This window comes from Branchiostoma lanceolatum, chromosome 1, assembly GCF_035083965.1.
Source record: "Branchiostoma lanceolatum isolate klBraLanc5 chromosome 1, klBraLanc5.hap2, whole genome shotgun sequence".
In the NCBI taxonomy this organism is placed as follows: Eukaryota; Metazoa; Chordata; class Leptocardii; order Amphioxiformes; family Branchiostomatidae; genus Branchiostoma; species Branchiostoma lanceolatum.
Genome location: NC_089722.1, coordinates 15,479,416 through 15,503,793, shown reverse-complemented (window position 1 = coordinate 15,503,793; position 24,378 = coordinate 15,479,416). Strand labels below are relative to the sequence as shown.

The window sequence follows — 24,378 nt, the reverse complement described above, 5'->3', positions numbered from 1 at the left end:
TACGTAGGGGGGGGGGGGGGGACCTCCCGATGCTCGCACGATTAGTTTATGGCGTCTATGTGTTACCGAGTCCCGCGTTGATTTTAAGTTCAAGTTAAAATCATTCGGGGTCCCGGCCGTATTTAACGTAAAGCTAACGACAAAAGTAAATAGATATCTGTAACTACAATGCAGGTAATGTAACCCAAAACATTGAGTGGCTCACAATGAGCCTTGTTTTGTGCTGAACTGGAGTAAATTCATTAAAAAAATCATGACAGAAAAGAACTTGCACCAACAACTGGCAACAAGGACTGTAACAACCCTTCCTTCCTTCGGCGCCCCCATTCCCACGGCCCATCACAAGGTTTACTGAGCCTTACGTTACCATCAACTAATCATAGTCCCACAATGTAGCACACGACCCTACAGGGCAAAGTCTGGTAGGTTGTCACCGGATAGTATTCGTGTCATATCTCCCTCCGTATATCACACCTTCCACCGAGCGCACGGATTGAGCATACGATCGACGTGAAAGTCAAGAAGGGAAACGGTGTGTCGACAAGGGAAGCTACCTTTACCGTGATGTCTGTGGCTACGACAATGTTTGTCATACTCATCGCTGTGTTGGCCAGCCAAGTATCTTCTTCGTTGTCAACAGGTAAGATTTTTGTTTGTATTGCATACCCGGTAAACACGGCATAACCCACCAGGTTTGTGCTGAACAGTACAAGCTACATAGCCGGACAGATATATTTGATCCACTGACACCGGAAATGACCCCTATTCTTTTCGATAAGCGTGGTGGGTACGTGCTCAAGGTGTGGCTCTCCTCAAACACGGGACCTCCATTTAAAATCTATCCGGGGAACGGCGCTAAACGAAGCTAAGTACTCATTTTCACCTGAGTGGAGTGGGGGAAAGTCGTGTAAAGTGCCTTTCCCAAGGGCACAACGTCAACGAGACAAATCAAGGGACCCCGTATTTGAACCCAGGACCTCTGGGTTCTGGGCAAATACCCTGCCACTGCGCCACCGCGACGCCACGACTTGGTTTGATACATGCAGCAGTATCGTTGGTCGTAAGGTGCAAGGGGCGTTCTGTCATTCAAGAGTTGTATACTAGTAGGCTTTAAATCAATCATGAGTGTCCAGTATTTTTATTTTCTCCACATCGTCGCTTTCAGTCGCATTTGTCAGATTTTCCGTTAATGTGATAGATGCTGCGACCATCAATGACGTTTCCGTGGAAAATCTGAGGGAATCTCTGGAAGGACCTTTCGGAGTCAACAGGCACCATCTAGCGAACCCCTCAGGAAAGGCAGCGGCGAGGACACACATCATAGAGACGTTCAAGCACTACGGTCTAGAGGTCACCGTGCAAAACTTCGCCCCCCCTCCCGGGGATACAAATGTGAGTGTTTTAAATCTTAAATACCTCTTATCATAAGAATAAATAGTTTTTTTTCTAAACTAAACTAAACTAAACTAAACTAAACTAAACTAAACTAAACTAAACTAAACTAAACTAAACTAAACTAAACTAAACTAAACTAAACTGCTTCTTCATGGTCAACTTATGTGACAACGGGAAGATCTATCGTTTGAACCTTTTACACAAAATATACTAGTAGTTTAAGGGTGGTTACATGTACATGTAAATATGTGTCTCTGCTGTCTTCAGAACTGTCACATGTGTGTGTTTTGCGATGTGGTTTCCAATCATGCTGTAAACCACTGAAAGCTTACTGTGTCAACCTAAGGAAACGCGACAGCTAGTGAAACTCGACTATGAAGATGTGAATGTCGGTATTCTATCAGAACTGAATATGTCAGGTTAGTTGTAATGAAAGACACATCATATGTTTAGCGGATTTTCTCCTCAAACGACCGTTAGGGAAACGCTAGCGCTGGTATCAACATCATCGGCGTGAAGCGCGGGAAACTGAGCGGAAGTTCAGACGACAAGATCGTGGCTGTGGGGGCACATTACGACACCGTGGCCACCTCTCCAGGTAATTAGCAAATAAGGATATGATACGTCACAGCGCCCTCTCAATCTATCCTACTGAAAGGTCTAAGTTCCATAGAAATAGATTTGAGGTTTCGAAATAGTTTTTAGATGAAACGTAGAGAATGACGTTCTCTGAGACAGCGCAGTTTCCAGAAAAGGATTTGCGAGCAATAATCTGCAGTTCGAAAGAGAACTGCTAGGCAGCGCTCTTTTATTAGTGTACATATTACGAATTCAAAATCTAAAAAAAAACTTTCTGAGACCAATGGCTACTAAAAGGGGGGGGGGGGGAATCATCACAGTATTCTGTCAATGTAAAAAGACAAACAACTGCAGTTTGAAAATGGAAAGTCCCGGAGGGGGCGAATGTAATAGATTCTTTCTTAGGCCAAGTTTACTTGTTATTTCCGTTTCATGTTTCATGTCCCCTTATTACCTGCTTGTTTAGTTTGTATCCACGGTACCCTCGACACCACGTACTTTTGGCCTATCACATCCTCTGTCTCAAACCGTTTTACAGGTGTTGATGACAATGGATCTGGTATGGCGGCCATGTTGGAAATCGCCAGGGTGATGACGTCATACGACGAGCAGAATTTCACTTCCATATTCGTCGCGTTTGACGAAGAAGAAGGTTTACTGATTAAATCTTAATTTTTAGGCATTTTTCTACGTTAAGCACTAGGTGTTAGAGGTAACATTTTCTGCATTAAACACTATGTGTTAGAAGTCTAGCTTAGCGTTAGACGGAAACTAGTATCAAACTAATGATTCTTGTGCGACTTTCCAACGCCAAGTGTAACCAAGGCTAGGTGTAACGTATTTGAAGATCGTATAGGGTGTGTGCATTTGATGTCACAGCCTCCATGCTAGCGTTGGTTGAATCAAGGACATCCTATATAATGTCCTTGGTTGAATCAAGGAACCATGAATTGAACCTCTTTGGTTAAACATAGAAGGGTAACACCTATCACCTATGTTAGTCCATGGGCCAGGACCGTTTTTTGTACCACCGCACTGGACAAAATAGGTTCGGATACACCCATATCCATGCCGTCATTTTTCCGTATTCTTTAAGGATACGAGCAAATATCAGCAAATACCAACAGATACGACTCGGATCTGTTACAAATCCGAAATTTCGGATCCCTGAATCTGAACCATTTGGATGCGGACAAATCCGAAAATTGTATTTTTCGCGGATGCGATGACAGGTTTCGTTGGAAACTTTTCGCATCCTTACCTTGGGCCACGCTAAAACGCCGGAATTTTGCCGGATCGTTACCAAATTCGGCAGCCGATTCTCGGTTTTTGCTACGCATACGTATGGACGAAATTCAAATTTTCCAGATCCCAACCAAATCCGATACCTGAATCCTTCCGTATTTGTTACGACTACGTAGATACGCAATTCGGATTTTCCAGGATCCTAAACAAATCCGATACCTGCATCCCCCAGCATTTGCTAGGAATGTGCAGATACGACTTTCGGATTTTCCAGGATCCTAACCAAATCCGATACCTTAACCCTCCGTATATACTACGAATGTGCAGATACGAATTTCGGATTTTCCAGGATCCTAAACAAATCCGATACCTGAATCCCCCAGCATTTGCTACGAATGTGCAGATACGAATTTCGGATTTTCTAGGATTCTAACCAAATCCGATACCTGAATCTCGCCGTATTTGTTACGAATGCGGAGATACGAATTTCGGATTTTCCAGGATCCTAACCAAATCCGATACCTGAATCCCTCAGCATGTGCTACGAATGTGCAGATGTGAATTTCGGATTTTCCAGGATCCTAACCAAATCCGATACGTGAATCTCTCCGTATTTGCTACAAATGCACAGATGCGAATTATTCGGATTTTTCCGAATACTTAGCAGATGCGATACCTGAATTCCCCCGAATTCTGTACACATACACGCAAATACAAAATGTAGGTCTTTGTCTTTTTATTTCAAAACTGTACTTGATGTTGTCGACAGGAGGATCAAATTCACATTGTCTGTGCTCTTCACGATTCGGCGCTATGTCCAAGTTACCCCGGGTGAGACACCTGGCGGGGCCCGCAGAGAATTCGTTCGGCAGCTTGAGCAGTCCATCCCGCAGACCTACACTTGGCGATCCGAGTTGTCAGTCAGTGAGCTATCGGTCGGCCAAGGCTAAATCCACAATCCCGATGGTGCGTCATACAAGAAACATTGTTATCCTTTTCCCATCTGGTCACCGCAGGAGTAATAATCCGTAGGCTACATTATTTGCGCTCTTCTTCAGCCTTCGCTGCAATGGTCAGGACGATACAAATGGTCGTGATTCCCTTTCCTGTGGCTGTGTCGTGCGCCATACAAGAGCCCCAACCGACTCTGGTACAGAAGTCTGGCCATGTCCTATCTTCGTGTTCGTCCCGTCGGGGTTCCAGGCGGCAAAAGCAAAGTCTTGACCATAACATGTGTCCTAGTGAAACGGGTCCGAGCTTCTTTCATGACTTGTCTTCGAACAGACTTCCTACAAAATACTTCTTCAGCTTGCATATTCGTTAGGTTTGAAAAACCCACTCTTGTCTGTCATTGGGTAATGTCCGATCACATGACATCCCAAGAGACATCCCCCAGGTTACTTCCCATTGTCACTTTGTTGTTTTTACAACTTCACAGTGAATAAATTTGCATTCGCATTCGACGTGTCTTTTTAAACCAACCACAACAAAATATAAAACGCTAGAAAACACTCACTGCCATTATTTCCTCCAAGTTCTTACAATGACTAAATAACGAAATGTAATTATTATAACATTTCCTGTAACTTTCTGTGAATTCATGTAAGCTAAAAGAACGAGGTCTGAAGAAGTATGTTTTGCGAAAACACAGCATGTATTGGTCTGAGCCGAGGTCAGCGCGAAAAAAAACACATGTAGTGTGTACCGAAAAAAAAAAACACCATAAAATGATAGATAATTTTACCACGGTCTATGGAACAGAAAAACGCAGTATTTCCGGCAACTCTCTACAACCCATAAAGTAAAAGGGAAGCACTCCCTCCTTAACCAAGAAGGTTTATATAAAACCTCCTTGCTTTAACCAATGAGTTTATATGTAGACCTCCTTGTTTTAACTTGAAGGCACTCATAGAAAGATTATCATAAAACATGTCGCAATGTTTTCTAAATGCATAGCAGGCTGAACCTAATTGATAAAAGCTACCGATAACATAACATCGGCTTAGGTTTTTTTGTATTGAATCCGCCTGCTCAATCAGGTACTAAGGATCCTAGCAAATCTTCTTTCCACATCTTTTACGGATCCGCTGATCCTACTGGGGATCCTACCATACCCCTTTCTGTATCTTCTACGTATCGTCTGACCCGATCAACGACTAGGGATCCTGGCAAATCCTCCTTGAAGTCTTTCCGTATCTTCTACGGATCCGCCTACCCGATCAACGACTGTGGAACCATGTACGTAGTATTTAACATTTTACTTGTTCTGATACAGAAAAAGGGAACATTTCATGTAACCTTCCGGAACATATATAAGCTAAAACGCTTTGTCTGTCCTGCGCGGGGTACGGGATTCTAGTATGTCTAGAAACGGAGTACTGGTAGAGCGCGTTTCAAAAGGAAACGTGGAAATAGAAATGTGGAGAGCGCAGTTGAAGAAGTTTTCAACCACTGAAATACCCGTTAAGCGGTGTCGTATATAGTTTCGTGTTGTTTTCTAAGGTTCAGGCCACCGTAGAAGTCCAAAAAAACGTATTGTAATATCACAGCATATACAGGATTCTAGTACATCATTAAGTAATCGGTAACGTGTAGACCAAGACGCCCAAACAGAAATATTGAGAGCGCAGTTGAAGAGTTTTGAAACACGATCCAATATATAGACAACCGCCGAACGGTGATTAGAAAATTGCTAGTTCCGTGTTGTTTTCTAACGTTCAGGACTCATAGGTTAAAAAAAACCTTTTCTTATATCACAAGATATACAGTAGTCTAGTGTATCATGGAGTGGTGGGTGACTTGTAGAACACGTTTGTTAAAGACGTTAAAAAAGAAATATTGAGAGCGCAGTTGAAAGGTTTTGAAACACGACCCAATATATAGACAACCGCTGAACGGTAAAATTGCTAGTTCCCTGTTGTTTTTTAAAGTTCAGGACCCTGTTGGTTCACAAAAAGCCGTTTCTTATATCACAACATATGCAGTAGTCTAGTGTATCATTGAGTGGCGGGTGACTTCTAGAGCGCGTTTGTGAAAGACGTTCAAAAAGAAATATTGAGAGCGCAGTTGAAAGGTTTTGAAACACGACCCAATATATAGACAACCGCTGAACGGTAAAATTGCTAGTTCCCTGTTGTTTTTTAAAGTTCAGGACCCTGTTGGTTCACAAAAAGCCGTTTCTTATATCACAACATATGCAGTAGTCTAGTGTATCATTGAGTGGCGGGTGACTTCTAGAGCGCGTTTGTGAAAGACGTTCAAAAAGAAATATTGAGAGCTCAGTTAAAGGGTTTTGAAACACGACCCAATATATAAACAACCGCCGAACGGTGATTAGAAAATTGCTAGTTCCGTGTTGTTTTCTAACGTTCAGGACCCTGTTGGTTCACAAAAAGCCGTTTCTTATATCACAACATATACAGTAGTCTAGTGCATCATGGAGTGGTGGGTGACTTCTAGAGCACGTTTGTTAAAGACGTTAAAAAAGAAATATTGAGAGCTCAGTTGAAGGGTTTTGAAATACGACCCAATATATAGACAACCGCCGAACGGTAAAATTGCTAGTTCCGTGTTGTTTTCTAAGGTTCAGGACCCTGTTGGTTCACAAAAAAAACCTTTTCTTATATCGCAATATATACAGTAGTCTAGTGTATCATGGAGTGGTGGGTGACTTGTAGAACGCGTTTGTTAAAGACGTTAAAAAAGAAATATTGAGAGCGTAGTTGAACGGTTTTGACACACTACCCAATATTTAGACAACCGCTGAACGGTGATTAGAAAATTGCTAGTTCCGTGTTGTTTTCTAACGTTCAGGACTCATAGGTTCACAAAAAAACCTTTTCTTATATCACAAGATATACAGTAGTCTAGTGTATCATGGAGTGGTGGGTGACTTGTAGAACGCGTTTGTTAAAGACGTTCAAAAAGAAATATTGAGAGCGCAGTTGAAAGGTTTTGACACACTACCCAATATATAGACAATCGCTGAACGGTAAAATTGCTAGTTCCGTGTTGTTTTCTAAGGTTCAGGACCCTATAGGTTCACAAAAAAAGCCGTTTCTTATATCACAGTATATACAGTAGTCTAGTGTATCATGGAGTGGTGGATGACTTGTAGCACGCGTTTGTTAAAGACGTTCAAAAAGAAATATTGAGAGCGCAGTTAAAGGGTTTTGAAACACGACCCAGTATATAAACAACCGCCGAACGGTGATTAGAAAATTGCTAGTTCCGTGTTGTTTTCTAACGTTCAGGACTCATAGGTTCACAAAAAAACCTTTTCTTATATCACAGTATATACAGTAGTCTAGTGTATCATGGAGTGGTGGATGACTTGTAGAACGCGTTTGTTAAAGACGTTCAAAAAGAAATATTGAGAGCTCAGTTGAAGGGTTTTGAAACACGACCCAATATATAGACAACCGCTGAACGGTGACAAGAAAATTGCTAGTTCCGTGTTGTTTTCTAAGGTTTAGGACCCTGTAGGTTCACGAAAAAGCCTTTTCTTATATCACAAGATATACAGTAGTCTAGTGTATTATGGAGTGGTGGATGACTTGTAGAACGCGTTTGTTAAAGACGTTAAAAAAGAAATATTGAGAGCTCAGTTAAAGGGTTTTGAAACACGACCCAGTATATAAGCAACCGCCGAACGGTGATTAGAAAATTGCTAGTTCCGTGTTGTTTTCTAACGTTCAGGACTCATAGGTTCACAAAAAAGCCTTTTCTTATATCACAAGATATACAGTAGTCTAGTGTATCATGGAGTGGTGGGTGACTTGTAGAACGCGTTTGTTAAAGACGTTCAAAAAGAAATATTGAGAGCGCAGTTGAAAGGTTTTGAAACACTACCCAATATATAGACAACCGCTGAACGGTAAAATTGCTAGTTCCGTGTTGTTTTCTAAGGTTCAGGACCCTATAGGTTCACAAAAAAACCTTTTCTTATATCACAGTATAAACAGTAGTCTAGTGTATCATGGAGTGGTGGATGACTTGTAGAACGCGTTTGTTAAAGACGTTAAAAAAGAACTATTGAGAGCTCAGTTGAAGGGTTTTGAAACACGACCCAATATATAGACAACCGCTGAACGGAGACAAGAAAATTGCTAGTTCCGTGTTGTTTTCTAAGGTTCAGGACCCTGTAGGTTCACGAAAAAGCCTTTTCTTATATTACAAGATATACAGTAGTCTAGTGTATCATGGAGTGGTGGATGACTTGTAGAACGCGTTTGTTAAAGACGTTCAAAAAGAAATATTGAGAGCTCAGTTAAAGGGTTTTGAAACACGACCCAGTATATAAGCAACCGCCGAACGGTGATTAGAAAATTGCTAGTTCCGTGTTGTTTTCTCAGGCTCAGGACCCTGTAGGTTCACAAAAAAAGCCGTTTCTTATATCACAACATATGCAGTAGTATAATGTATCATGGAGTGGTAGGTGACGTGTAGAGCGCGTTTGTTAAAGACGTTAAAAAAGAAATATTGAGAGTGCAGTTAAAGGGTTTTGAAACACGACCCAGTATATGAACAACCGCCGAACGGTGATTAGAAAATTGCTAGTTCCGTGTTGTTTTCTAACGTTCAGGACTCATAGGTTCACAAAAAAACCTTTTCTTATATCACAAGATATACAGTAGTCTAGTGTATCATGGAGTGGTGGGTGACTTGTAGAACGCGTTTGTTAAAGACGTTCAAAAAGAAATATTGAGAGCGCAGTTGAAGGGTTTTGAAACACGACCGAATATATAGACAACCACCGAACGGTGATTACAAAATTGCTAGTTCCGTGTTGTTTTCTAAGGTTCAGGACCCTATAGGTTCACAAAAAAGCCTTTTCGTTTTTAAAAAGATATACAGTAGTCTAGTGCATCAAGGAGTGGTGGATGGCTTGTAGAACGCGTTTGTTAAAGACGTTCAAAAAAAATATTGAGAGCGCAATTGAAGGGTTTTGAAACACGAACCAAGACAAGAAAATTGCTAGTTCCGTGTTGTTTTCTAAGGTTCAGGACCCTGTAGGTTCACGAAAAAGCCTTTTTCTTTTTCGCAAGATATACAGTAGTCTAGTGTATAATGGGATTGTGGGTGACTTGTAGAGCGTTAAATTTGTTAAAGACGTTCAAAAAGAAATATTGAGAGCACTGTGATTTTGATATTGCTTGCGTCAGTGTTGTTTTAAAAAACTCATGATGTCTTCGGCTAGTTGAGTAGCCCTGTCTGTACTTTTTCTACAGCCAAATAAATAAATATATCAAATCATTTCTGTCCGTAAGTAGGAGATACGGAAACGGGTTTGATAGGATCCCCAGTCGTTGATCGATCCAGCAGATCCGAAGAAGATACGGAAATGGGATTTTCTAGGATCCCTAGTGGTGGATCAGGCCAGCGGATCTGTAGAAGATACGGACGGGGGATTTGCTACAATCCCCAGTCGTTGATTGAGCCAGCCGATCCGAAGAAGATACGGAAATGGGATTTGCTAGGATCCCTAGTCGTTGATCAGGCCAGCGGATCTGTAGAAGATACGGACGGGGATTTGCTACGATCCCCAGTCGTTGATTGAGCCAGCAGATCCGAAGAAGATACGGAAAAGGGATTTGCTAGGTTCCCCAGTCGTTGATCGGGCCACCAGATCCGTAACAGATACGGACGGGGGATTTGCTAGGATCCCCAGTCGTTAGTTGGGCCAGCGGATCCGAAGAGGGACGGAAATGTGATTTGCTAGGATCCCCAGTCGTTAACTGGGCAGGCGGATCCGTAGAATATACGGAAAAGGGTTTTGCTAGGATCCCCAGTCGTTGACCGAGCCAGCAGATCCGTAGAAAATACGGGAAGGGGATTTGCTAGGATCCCTTGTCGTTGATCGGGCCAGCGGATCCGTTTAAGATACGAACAGGGGATTTGCTAGGATCTCCAGTCGTTGATCGGGCCAGCGGATCCGTATGAAATACAAAAGGGAATTTGCTAGTATCCCTAGTCGTTGATTGGGCTAGCGGATCTGTTAAAGATGCAGACGGGGGATTTGCTAGGATCCCCAGTCATTAATTTGGCCAGCGGATCCGTAAAAGATACGGAAAAGGGTTTACTAGGATCCCAAGTCGTTGATCGGGCCAACGGATCCGATAAAGATACGGAAAGGGGATTTGCTAGTCGTTGACTGGGCAAGCGGATCCGTAATAGATACGGAAAAGGGATTTGCTAGGATCCCCAGTCGTTGATTGGGCCAGCGGATCCGTAGAAGCTACGGAAGGGAATTTGCTAGGATCCCCAGTCGTTGATCGGGCCAGCAGATCCGTAGAAGGTACGGAAGAGAATTTGCTAGGATCCCTAGTCGTTGATCGGGCTAGCGGATCCGTTAAAGATACAGAAAAGGGATTTGCTAGGATCCATAGTCGTTGATCGGGCTAGCGGATCCGTTAAAGATGCGGACGGGGGATTTGCTAGGATCCCCAGTCGTTAATTTGGCCAGCGGATCCGTAAAAGATACGGAAAGGGGATTTACTAGGATCCCCAGTCGTTGATCGGGCCAGCGGATCCGTAAAAGATACGGAAAGGGGATTTGCTAGGATCCCTAGTCGTTGATTGGGCCAGCGGATCCGTAAAAGATACGGAAAGGGGATTTGCTAAGATCCACAGTCGTTTATCGGGTCAGCGGATCCGTAGAAGATACGGGAGGGCATTTGCTAGGATCCCCAGTCGTTGATCGGGCTAGCGGATCCGTTAAAGATACGGAAAGGGGATTTGCTAGGATCTCTATTCGTTGATCGAGCCAGCAGATCCGTAGAAGATACGGAAGGGAAATTTCTAGGACCTCCAGCCATTTATAGGGCCAGCAGATCCGTCGAAAATGTGAATGGTGTACTTGCTAGGATCCCCAGTCGTTGATCGGGCCAGCGGATCCGTAGAAAATACGGAGAAGAGATTTGCTAGGATCCGTAGATTGCCACAACGCACTAGTATGATAGAGTGGGTTAGCAAACCTGTTAATGGTCTTTATGAATACAGAAAATTCTAATGACAAGTTTTCATTTCTCTCAAATATTGTATATGTTTATATACAGGATTCGTGCAAACGACCTATCCGTATCCGTTGTCAGTCAGGGATCCAAGCATATACGACATCGTATCTTTAGTGTATCCGTTATCCGAGCAGATACAGTGTCACATCCGTAGGGTATTTTGTCGTATCCTTCACGGATCTGGGGTTTGTTCGCATTTGCTCGGAATCTTTCGTATCCGTGACGTAAAGATTTGACGGATGCCGTGGTATCTGCCGGGATCCGTGACCATTTCGCCCAGTGCCGAGAGGGACAAGTGCTACCATGGATTTTTTGAATCTGCAATGTTCAAAGTTTATTTTGATGTATGATAGCAAGTCTGTATGAGTAGCTTTCTTCGTGTAATCACGTGAGCAAATGACGTCATTGAAATAAAGATCGCCTTTTGGGGATTTATTCAAAGGACTGGGACAAAATTTCAAACACCAATGATTTACGGTGAAAAGTTGTTTTTTAGGTAAATCATACATGGGGAATCACAAAATGATAGATTTTTTGTCGATATTCTACATGTTAAGGGAGTTACCGGCCTTTAAACTCCAATTTTTTAGGTAATTTTCGTGTAAAAAATGTATTGTTTACTTTCCAAAATCAGGCATTTATTCGGGCTACCTATGGGGTCTTGTGTAATATGTTACGTTGATTAGCCAAATTATTCTCTGCATGTTGGGTTTTGAATCAACAAAATCCGTCAATTCTATCAGGAGTTAGAAGGATTTTAAGAATAGCACCCAATGGCCATGTTATCAAATTGCCGCAAATATCGCAATGCATCATGGGTAATTCTAAGAGGCCCTGTCTGTAAAAGACCAATTAGCAAAGGACAAAGTACCGTTTTTTCTCAATTTTTTTGTGTGGTACTGAGGCCATGGTCCACTTGTAGAAAAATGGGCAAGTTTTGGTTAACTGGTGGTCACTGGTTGCCATGGAAACGGTCATTTTTTTCTAAATGGCGAATTTTTATCTGCAAAGTCTTAGTCTCGTCCAGAATAGACCATCTTTGGTCTTAACAGAAATGCCTACCAATTGAATTATTGATAGATATTATATGCGCCGTAACGTATGTTCACATCTTTCGTCTTGATTTTGATAATTAGATAAACTTTAGCTCAAAACGGCTTTGCATTGAGGTACAGCAAATGTTTAAAGGGCCCTGCGTGCTATAAATTGACAAAGAAGTATCCTGAAAGACGATGCAAGTGTAGTTTTAAAAGTCAAACCAAGATTTCCCCATTGCTCCATATTTTCTGAGTAGCTGTTGGCAATACGAAATGTTGCACATGGCTGTAATTTATCTGGAGGCTACTCTGGGGGTTATAAGAATATTGTTGGTGCAACTGCTGCCTTGTCCAAATTCAATGTCAAGTTGCCAATACAATTCTTTTAGATTCAGAAAAATACTATCTGTACAACCAGAAAAATACCATCTGTTGACCCGAACATAACTGCATTTTTTCCATTTTGAACAAAATATTGCTACTTCGAGGCCATACTAATTAGGTTATATGGGCGACATCTATGCATGCATCCATTTTCCTGGGTTACAAAGAAAACAACTATTTTGCAACAAAGTAAGGCATACTTTAAATTAGAAGCACAAAATGAGAACATGCTTGCTGTAATTTGAAGAAACAATATCGGAAAACAGATACAACAAGTACTCGGCGAAGATAACTAATGAATGAAGTTTTCCAAAGTCAAAGAGGAAATATGTAAAAGGACAAAAATGAATAATTTATTGTTTGGTTTACCATGTCCTGTGTGGTCAGTGATTTGTTCAACCTTTCTGACAACTTAGATTTCACAATGAATGAACTATAGCAATTTCCCAACATCTACTATCTCTAAGCGGATGTCATTCATATGATCAAATCAGTACGGCCTAAAGAAGAAACAAACGATTTTTTCTTACATTATCGTAGGTAGCAAGCAACCTACCTAACTCTTACAAAGGTAGATCTCCCCAGGATTGTCGACGGGGGTGCCATGGTGCTACTAGTAGGCAGTTTTGGATTTTCACTTTGCCAATAGTCTTGACCCAAATGGACTAATGATTATATTCACTGGATCCTTTTGATCAAATAACAAGTTAACAGAAACCTTATTGCCTTTTAGCATATCTTTTGGTCGGTATTCGAACAGAGAAGAAAGATGAAATTAAGCTGTGTTCAAGAGGTATCAGTAACGTCAAACATGTCATGCTTTTGTTTTTCATTAATAGCACTTTCATAATCTGTTTATATTTTTCTGACTGTTATTTTGTTCCAAACAATTGACACCCTTTTGGTCCTATATACCTGGAGTTATCCGTGCTTTGTCAGATTATGTGGTGCGTAAATTCAGAATGTTTCTCAGTATTTTTAACGCAAAATACACCAATGTTGGTAAATGTTGATCTCGTGTATAAGACAATGTGACCATACTGTATGTGATAGTTATAAATTGCCAACTACTTAACAGCCCGAAGTCCCTACAATACAAGCTCTTCTGCATTTGGAAGTCTACTGACCAAATACGTGTATATGCATTTTTTTTACCACGAGTAATGTTTGCTGTATCTACTCACATAGATGTACCTTACGGAGCAGAAGTACGTCTCTAAATACAGGATAGAAGGATATTTACTTCCATTTGATATATAACATATATGATAATGGAAAATTGAGGGCTTAGCCATTTATACCATTGATAATTGATATGAGCTAAATGATGGGGACCATCATTGCTTTCATCACTTTCCCACCACACTTAAATTTTACGAAAAGTGCACCACAACGTTAGTACCGGTCGCGGGTTATATAATACACAAAAGGTTTGGAAACTTAACTTTGGTCGATCATATCTCCGTTGTTTCGTGATCAATTTCAATGATTTATGTATCATTGAAAAGCTTGTGTGATTTTGTTTCCCATGATACCAAACTTATTATGATTGTAAATTAATGGAACGAACACCAGACCTGCTTATGCAAGCAGTACACATAAAAAAAGGCCCAGATTACTCTACTAATGTCTTCATCCAACAAAAAAATGCGTAAAGGAGCCTCAGTTATGATGAAGGTGGCTTGATACTGAGTAAACAAGTCAAGCGCTGTCACCACAGCCCGGTACATCCTCCTCATAATTGTCACCAGTTTTGTTACGCGGCCCCTGGCTATTCTTGCACAACGAGTTGTTGCAGGTCGACCAGTGTTGTTCTGTTGATCATTCTTGCATGCACAGCTGGTCCAAGCTGATCAGTGATCACAGAGTCTTAGACTGTGTTCAATTGTGTTGAGATCTGGGCTGCAGAAGGGCCATTCTATCCTCTGTATTCCTGCATACTGGAGGTGGTCTGAAATGACTCTCATTCTGTATGGACGTGCACTATCATCTTGCAGAATGGTACCCAGTCTCATATTACAGAGGTAAGGATCTAGGAAATGTGACTGGATGGAGAAATGTGTCTCTATATTTTGACACATCGAGGTTGCTTAGGATGATTAGCCTCTAGTTTTTTTCTTCTGGCAGTTAACGTTGTACTGCCCTACTCTATGACACTGGCTCAAAAAAATAAACAAATTAACAGTCAGTTCATCTGTGCAACAGCCAGCATAGGGTTCTCCTCGCTGCCCCCACACTTTCATTTACCCATCCCACAATCGAAATAAACCTTCTCTTATCTGTAGCTTTGAACATAACATTCCTCCACACACTGTTTCATTCCCGGTGTGGACGACACCACCGCCCTGCACTGAGTGTTAATTGACACTAGCATGGACGCTCGCTTCATGAGATTGCAATTATAATGACTTCGATATCATAGGAAAGGAAATTACACAAGCTTCCCAACAATATATAATGCATTGAAATAGATCAAGAAACAACGGGTATACGATGGACTAAAATTAAGTTTCCAAACCTTTTGTGCTGAGTTTATATCAATAAGCTGTCATTTGTTTGCGATCACCAATGCAACACTTTCTTAAGAATTATGGTAGGTGTGCCTGAAAAAACAATTTTTCAAACCCACAAATCGGAAGTTCGCACCCTGGTCAGAAATCGCCGCTGAAAAGTACTGACAACCAGAGCACAAACAGCTGGGAGAGAGCTGGGCCCCTGAAGATGAGCTCTTCCAAAAGACTGTTTAACATGTCAAACATTTATGTGCCAAGCACCACTGGTTATAGATTACGAGATACCACTTTTTCATACATTGCCAAGTGATATCAACCTTTATATTCGAGTGATGTATATAAAGACTTCTCCATTTATCTAGTCCTTATTTCTTATTCTAGCATTTCCTAATATACTATGCAAATGAAATTCATATTTGCATAATTTATGTTTAATCCTGTCCACCTTCAAATGCAACAAGTATCAAATTCCCGTAATTTACCAGTTAAGCTATGTTGATTTGATTATATGGATGACATCCCCTGGTAACCCCAAAACCGATGCGAGCGTACAAAATACTACAAATGAAAATACATTGCCTTCATTATAAAATCTGTGTGGTCAGCAAGGAACAAAACTAAACACACTGAGTAATTGGTATACCAAAAAATAGATTTTTTTCTTTCACATTTTTCTTCTTTGACTTAGGATTTTTGCTTTGGAATCCTACATTACAATCCTTTCCCCGAAATATTTTCTTGCAATTCACAGCTGCTTTTTACGATTTACTGTATGGTTAAAAACATTGTTTTGGAAACGAACGAAACTTGATGCGAGCGTAGATGTCATCCATATACCCAAATCAACATGGCCAAAGGTATACAGGTTTTAATGTGTTTTCTCAGCATTATTTAACTAAAGTATTTTCATTTGGATATCAATTATTCAAATAAGTTTATATCTATTTGTATAATCGACCTCCTCGCTAACCAAGTGAGGTTTGTCACATGTCTGAATTGCAGTAATTCCTGATTTTCACAATATTTTATCTTATTATGCCAATCACATCTAAGTTATAATCTACAAAACCAAGGTGAGCCGTCAATTTATTATTCAGTTACGTTTTAGCCTCTGCATTTCCAAAAAGCTGCCAGGAGGCCCAAAACTCTAAATAACTTCTATTGAGTTTTTTACAATAAGATATCATCTTTACTATGGGATATCCGGAGCACGAGAAAACCAAAATTTCTGCTGCAATTTAACAAAAAAGCCAAAGGTGGTCTAGATCTGTAATCAAAGTTGTCCTACCTGCTGACACTTGTTCTTTTTCTTCATACACACCTACCAAAAATATCATAAAGATCAATTCACACATTCTCGAGTTTGCAGTTACTAGTGGTATGGAGGAGACCACACTCTCCAACCTAGTAATCAATTCCATGCCTCTGTAAACCGTTGATCGATCTTGCTACATTTGTTCAACTAAGAAAAGAGTTACTGTAGATGATCCATGCAATCAATCTCTGTAACTTAATGATTTGATTTCGTTTGCCAGTTTATTGCTGGTGTTGTGACCCACACATTATATATCCGCATTATATACCTGGGTAGAGTGAGGAAAGTAAAGTGCCTTTCCCAAGCCATTGGTGGTGTCAGGGGATTTGAACCCGGGACCGATGGGGTCTGGGCCTAAAACGTTGCTGTTTTGTCACACGCCCCATATGATCTTTCTTGATCCTTTAAAACATCTGGATGCCCCTGCAAACTGTGGCCGCCTAGCTGCCTTAACTTTTAATCTTCTGGCAGCATGGAGGCTCACTATATGGCAACATACAAGTACCCGGAACGTCACAGAAAATTACAGCTTGCTTATACGACGTCCGACACTAGTACTATAATAGCCATGGTAACTAAAACTAGGCAAACCTTTTGACAACTGATAGAGTGCAGAATAGTTTTACTTAAACGCACTTGGCTCTTGGTTGTTTGGTAGTTAACATAAATAGAGTAGACAATAATTTCTGCAAATGCATGTACTTTCGGATCCTTCTATGTGTGGACTACGTCCGAATCCCTCTTTGACCCTCTTTCACAACAGCCTTAGGCTAAGAAACAGTTTAACCCCCAGAGTAGCCTCCAGATAACTTACAGCCATGTGCAACATTTCGTATTGCCAACAGCTACTCAGAAAAAATGGAGCAATGGGGAAATCTTGGTTTGACTTTTAAAACTACACTTGCATCGTCTTTCATTTATAGCAGGCAGGGCCCTTTAAACATTTGCTGTACCTCAATGCAAAGCCGTTTTGAGCTAAAGTTTATCTCATTATCAAAATCAAGACGAAAGATGTGAACATACGTTACGGCGCATATAATATCTATCAATAATTCAATTGGTAGGCATTTCTGTTAAGACCAAAGATGGTCTATTCTGGACGAGACTAAGACTTTGCAGATAAAAATTCGCCATTTAGAAAAAAATGACCGTTTCCATGGCAACCAGTGACCACCAGTTAACCAAAACTTGCCCATTTTTCTACAAGTGGACCATGGCCTCAGTACCACACAAAAAAATTGAGAAAAAACGGTACTTTGTCCTTTGCTAATTGGTCTTTTACAGACAGGGCCTCTTAGAATTACCCATGATGCATTGCGATATTTGCGGCAATTTGATAACATGGCCATTGGGTGCTATTCTTAAAATCCTTCTAACTCCTGATAGAATTGACGGATTTTGTTGATTCAAAACCCAACATGCAGAGAATAATTTGGCTAATCAACGTAACATATTACACAATACCCCATAGGTAGCCCGAATAAATGCCTGATTTTGGAAAGTAAACAATACATTTTTTACACGAAAATTACCTAAAAAATTGGAGTTTAAAGGCCGGTAACTCCCTTAACATGTAGAATATCGACAAAAAATCTATCATTTTGTGATTCCCCATGTATGATTTACCTTAAAAAACAACTTTTCACCGTAAATCATTGGTGTTTGAAATTTTGTCCCAGTCCTTTGAATAAATCCCCAAAAGGCGATCTTTATTTCAATGACGTCATTTGCTCACGTGATTACACGAAGAAAGCTACTCATACAGACTTGCTATCATACATCAAAATAAACTTTGAACATTGCAGATTCAAAAAATCCATGGTAGCACTTGTCCCTCTCGGTGGTACAAAAAACGGTCCTGGCCCATGGACTATGTGTAATGTGGCTGTAATTACACATCCAAATCGATCATAGTGACACTTCAGCATCGGGTACAATCATTTTGCGTCACAGGTCACGTGAGAGAAAAGTCACCAAATCTGAAGGCGAACCAGCACCTCCGCTGTATTTGAGAAAAAAATAGTGACAAGGCTTAATCTAACATTTCATTTACATTTCATATCTACTTTTGATCCAGCTCCGACCCCCGCCAGCGTCGCTATCGGAACCCCCTGTGGAACTTACAATGGGGCAGACGACTTTGTGTGCTCCTGGCTTCTCCCGTTCATCCAGTCTTCAGGAGGCCCAGAATTCCAAGGAATCTTCGTGTTGGAAACCATCATGAACTATGACCCTCAGCCAGACATTCAAACGTTTCCTCCTGTATTTCCATTGGCGCGTATGCGTATATGTAAAGCGCCCCCCTCACTAGACCCGCGGCACGCTGGTGGCGTCGCTGCGTCCTAAACTGTATTTATGTTACCCTTGACTTTATAATGGGAATATCAATCAAAACGTACAAGTATGATAAAAAAGACAGCAAACACACAAAGCTTCAAAAGATTCGTATTTGTCGATGAAATTCGTTGAGTGCTTTGTCAATTCGATCGGCCGCAGCGACGCCGCCAGCGTGCCGCGGGTCCAACGAGAGGGGGACTTTTCTGTTCTATTGTTCCACGGAGGTTACATGGGCATTTGAAGTCCTTGATTATTCGATACGGTGCGGAAACTTTTGCTTAGGTGATAAATTTGATGTCCCTGTGGCTCAACTGGTAGCGGCCTCATATTTGAACTCCTGGTTCCAATTTGATAGTTCGTAACTGTAAGACCCGGTTCAAGTCCCGGGGTAAGGACATCTCGGTTGGGGCTGCATCGTCTTTCGAAAAATGTGTTCGAGGAGGTGCTGGGGCTAGCAACCCCTTCCTGTAAGATAGCCCTGCTGCTAAAACAGCCAGGAGTGTTGCTGCCCTGTGTACCACTAGGTACAAGAGGAGTCTGAAAGAACGACGAAGTCAAGGGGTTAGGAATGGTTCAGTTTTGCTTTAGGGATTCTGATGGAGCGAAATACCCTGCGTTTGCTCGCAAACGTCAACTTTCCAGTAGTACTAGTTAGCAATTTTTGACCTCATTAGTAGTTTCTCGAATGCCAGAATCGATGCGTACATTCTCTGTAGGCTTTCCCAGCTGTTTTACAAGACGCGGCTGCCTTGAACATGGCGGGAAGTTTCCTCCTTCTGGTCCACAAGCCTGACGAGGCGGCAGCGGTGTCCACGTTTCAGCAGACGTGGGGAGAGAGAGCGAAAGATCCCGTGAACGCCACCACCATCAACGTTAATGTTCCAGTGGCCGGTACGGAAACCTGTATTTTTGTAGACAATTGTATATTATATTGTACTTGCTGAGCGTAAAGATGGGTTTGTCGGTCTGTATGCAGCCTGATTTTAATCGCGCTTCTAGTCAGCCGCCCGTAACCGCCAGCCGCCTAGGAGGAGACATAAACCCCCGGACAGCTGGAGTTTGCGTTACACAGATTGGTCTGTATGTTGCGACCTGCAAATAAGCTGCGACTTTACAAGCACGTGGTGCGGACATGAGATCTAGAGACCACGTGTTCGATCGATCCTTGGCATTCCTGTTATCCACAAAAGAAGTAGATTATGCCAATGCGAGTAACTTGCCTGAAGTTATCTTCTTTAACAGGGAAACCAGATGATCTTGAGACAGTTACGTACTACGAATTGCTGGGCAGAAGTGACTGCGTGTCATTCTGGGTACGAGAGCCCTACTTTCGATGCGTCCTTGTGACTGACACAGGTTTGTTTGTGGAATTCATTGAAGGCTTCGAATTCTCTCTCTCTCTCTCTCTCTCTCTCTCTCTCTCTCTCTCTCTCTCTCTCTCTCTCTCTCTCTCTCTCTCTCTCTCCCTCTCTCTCTCCCTCTCTCCCTCCCTCTCTCTCCATCTCTCTCTCTCCCTCTCTCTCTCTCTCCCTCTCTCCCCTCTCTCTCTCTCCCTCTCTCTCTCCTCTCTCTCTTCATCTCTAATGAACTGCCTAGCTCTTTATGTAGACAAGGACCACTGATTGCGAACTATCATAACTACTAGTATTGTATTCTACTTGCTTACAATCAAATCCGATATTGTTGTAAACATTATGAGCGGCTAAGTACTAGCGGTCTGCTTTTTAGAAGCCGGCACCGGTAATCCGTAGATGTTTGAAGGAGCCTCGGGCGTTAAACCACACTTTAAAGAACCCAACACACTTGTGGAGAAGAGTAGAGGTCCACTCTGAAAGCGGTCGGGCAGCATTATTGCATAATCAGTTATAGTAAAATCATTACGCTTCCCCTCATTAGAGGACGATGTAATTTCATTTTATCTTTTCTCTGACCAACACTATTTTGCTCACAGCTAATTACCGAGGAACTATGCGGCAGTGCTACCACAACCCTTGTGACAACGTCACCAGCATCACTGATGAGAAGTTGACCTTCTTGGCCAAGGTCACGGACTCCGTGCTGCAGACGACCATGAAGATGGCTGAAGTCAACCCGGGCTCTTACTCAACGGGTTAGTCATGATGTAAAGCAACTTTAACTCTTTTTAACCATATTCAGACAGGGCTTTTTTGGTCATCCTGGGACCGGGTGGACCTATGACGTCATCAAATTAGCATAATTAGTTAATATCAAGCTATAAAAGTTACATGAAATTATATAAGATGTAGTTGATGTAAGAAAATATGTTTGGTTTAGCAAGGAAACCTGAAAACTTCACTGTTAAACCCGAAATTAGCAAATTTTGTAAAACATGGCTGTCAGAAATCCGTCGCCATGGCAGCACGAAAAATTATAAGCTTATATATAATTATCATGAAATTGTTGCTATCTATGTATTAGGATAAGTCACCAAGTTTGGCGGCTCTAGCATAAGTCGTTCAGGAGTTATGCGACATCAAATTTAGCGCGGGTCTCAAAAGCCCCCCCCCCCCTCCCGTCTGAATAGGGTTAAAGTACTAGTATAGAAAAGGCGAATTTTTTGTAATCAACAGTACTGAAATTTAACTTTCTTGTTAAGGCAGAAAATAGTAATTTCTCTAATCAGCACTTTATAGTTAGTTATAAAGGTTTTCGTTGCAAGATTGGGAAGCAACAGTCATCGACAATGTCGATGTATCTCATACGGTGCAAGACAAAATGGACCAAACGCCAACCATGTACCATGAATGCAACATAACACATGAATACATACAATTACAATAAAATTTCATTAATTTTCCTCAGGCGAGACGTCAGCTGCTGTCCGCTTTGGTGGCAGTTCCATGACGTCACTGATGTGGCTCACTACCATGGTGTGTCTCCTGTCCGTACTGTTCCACAACTAAAGCGCCTAGAATGACGTCATGGTGAAGGGGAGGATTCCTCCTCGATCCACCTACATCTCAGAATACATGTCAAAGCTCAGACAAATATCACCGAATCTTATACGTAGTGTTCCGAATTTTATCTGATATCAAAAAAGGTCTTAATTCGTAAGAGAATAGGATGACCAGAAATGTTTTGACTATTGACTATTGATACAACAGAAGGAGGCTATTGCCTGTAGGATCTGTTTCTAAACACGACCATAAGTTTTCATATGCAAGTGTACTGGTACAGCTTTCTTACCATAGCCGCAACTTTTGACGATCTTCCATTTCAATGAAACTATTTCAATAGATTTTTCGACTGAAATCAAAATTATGCACCATATATTCATATGATCATACATAAATATTCAGGACTATTGCAATGACTCATGTAAAATGATTTAGGAATTATTGAGATGTAGCGATTAGAACATTTTTGAGATTGAAGTCTAATTCTATCATAGACGTTACAGATATTTCTTAGGATTTTTGTTACTCCTTGCCTATTCCGTAGGTATTGAATACAGTATTATTTACAATATAGCTACGTACAAGCAAATATCATTTCTGTCATATATCAATATCTCTCGAATTGGCGATGTTTATATAGATATCCTGTAGGTATTGAATACAGTCATATACATGTATCAATAGATCTGGACGACACGTCGCTGATGGAAATAGTTTTGGATCGTCTTGTCTCAGCAAATAGATTGAACCACGATCTTAAATTGGTGGGTGACTGGTCAGACCAGTGGTTGGTAACTTTTAACCCCCTCAAAACCGTACTAATGACATTTTCTATGAAAAAGATCAAGGTCCATCACCCACCGTTAGTGTTCAAGGGAGTTGAACTGAAGGAAGCTGATTGTCATAAGCACTTGGGACTACATTTAAAACGTGATTTTTCTTGGTCATACCATGTATCCGAATTAACATCCAAGGCAATGAAACGTATAAACCTTTTGAAAAGGATACAACATTTTGTTCCCCGGGGAACTCTGGAAACCTTGTATTTAAGTATGATTCGGCCATTAATCGAATATGCAGATGTTGTTTGGTGTAGCCTCCTCGGCAAAGACTCAGATTTACTTGAATCTGTTCAAATATCTGCGGCACGGGTTTGTACTGGAGCCATGAGAGGCACTAAACACGAGTCTCTGTTAGCCGAGGTTGGATGGGACACACTGGCTATCAGAAGACAAAAACATAAGCTGATTCACTTTTGGAAAATATTGAATGGTTTCGTACCACAATACCTTCAAGACCTGATCCCACCACGTGTTTGTGACATTGTCCCATACAATCTCCGTGCCAACCAGAATTTCACCTCCATTGTTTGTAAAACTGAAAAGTGTAAAAAATCTTTCTTGCCCTCAACTATTCACTTGTGGAATGAACTGCCCTCTAATGTCCAAGCATCGCTTACGATCAACGTTTATAAAAAGGAACTGGACTCACATTTCAATAGACCGATCAAACACCCTCACTTCTCTCACGGCCAAAGACATTATGCAGTTCATCTTACAAGGCTTCGTTTAAATTTCAGTCAGTTAAACCACCACCTATTTCTACACCATTGTATAGATTGTCCTACATGTAAATGTGGCCATTATAGTGAAACAACTGAACATTATCTCCTACACTGTAAACTTTATACCACCCAAAGAAGTACCATGTTATCATCTCTTTCCAACATAACTGACCTTCAACAACTTAACGACAGCTCACTATGTTCTATTCTGTTACGCGGTTCCACTTCACTCTCATACTTACAAAACTGTAATATATTCGACATAGTTCATACTTACATCCATTGTACAGGAAGATTCATTTAGCGATAGATACCAACTTGTACTGTCTATTGTTAATTTTCTTTTATCCATTTTGTATTTATGCATGTCATTATGTCTCTTTGTTGTATGTGTTGAGTAGAAGGCTTCATATAAGCAATCGCTTTCTGCCTTATACTCCATAAACATATACGAATAAAAATAAAATAGATCTGGAATCGGGGCGATGTTTATATGGACTTTTTTAACTCCTTGCATATCCCGTAGGTATTGAACACAGTATTACAATATAGCTACGTACAGGCAAATGTCATTTCTGCCTTATATCAATAGATCTGGAATTGGCGATGTTTACATGGATTTTCTTACTCCTTGCATATCTCATAGGTATTGAATATAGTATTACGTATACAATATGGCTACGAACAGAAAAATGTCAATTTCTGTCATATATGGAAATCTCTAGAATTGCCGATGTGAACATTATATATGGATTTTTGGTACTCCTTAACTATCCCGTACATGTATTACAATATGGCTACGTGCAGGCAAATATCATGTCTGTTGTTTACTGATAAGGCTGTAACTATAATGATGTAGTAGGCTTCGTTTAAGGCTTCGTTTTAATTTCAGTCAGTTAAACCACCACCTATTTCTACACCATTGCATAGATTGTCCTACATGTAAATGTGGTCATTATAGTGAAACAGTCGAACATTACCTCTTACACTGTAAACTTTAAACACTTACGCCCGAAGCTCCCTCATATTTAAGAAAGCAGAAGACCTTTTAAAAAATACATTTTCTCGGGTAGTAT

At 41.0% G+C, this 24,378-nt stretch overlaps 2 protein-coding genes across 2 annotated transcripts; both read left to right on the top strand.

Moving 5' to 3' along the window:
- Nucleotides 1-564: 564 nt before the first annotated feature.
- Nucleotides 565-18,829, top strand: LOC136444632 (uncharacterized). The gene is made up of 5 exons (XM_066442322.1): nt 565-640; nt 1,199-1,392; nt 1,876-1,993; nt 2,513-2,626; nt 18,561-18,829. The coding sequence occupies exons 1-5, from the start codon at nt 565-567 to the stop codon at nt 18,827-18,829; spliced, it is 771 nt and encodes a 256-aa protein (XP_066298419.1).
- A 546-nt stretch (nt 18,830-19,375) lies between these two features.
- LOC136437091 (uncharacterized) lies at nt 19,376-23,747 on the top strand. Its single transcript, XM_066431560.1, has 4 exons — nt 19,376-19,711; nt 20,063-20,176; nt 20,772-20,930; nt 21,644-23,747. Exons 1-4 carry the CDS (start codon nt 19,576-19,578, stop codon nt 21,742-21,744), a joined length of 510 nt encoding a protein of 169 aa, XP_066287657.1. The 5' UTR covers nt 19,376-19,575; the 3' UTR covers nt 21,745-23,747.
- Nucleotides 23,748-24,378: the final 631 nt, after the last annotated feature.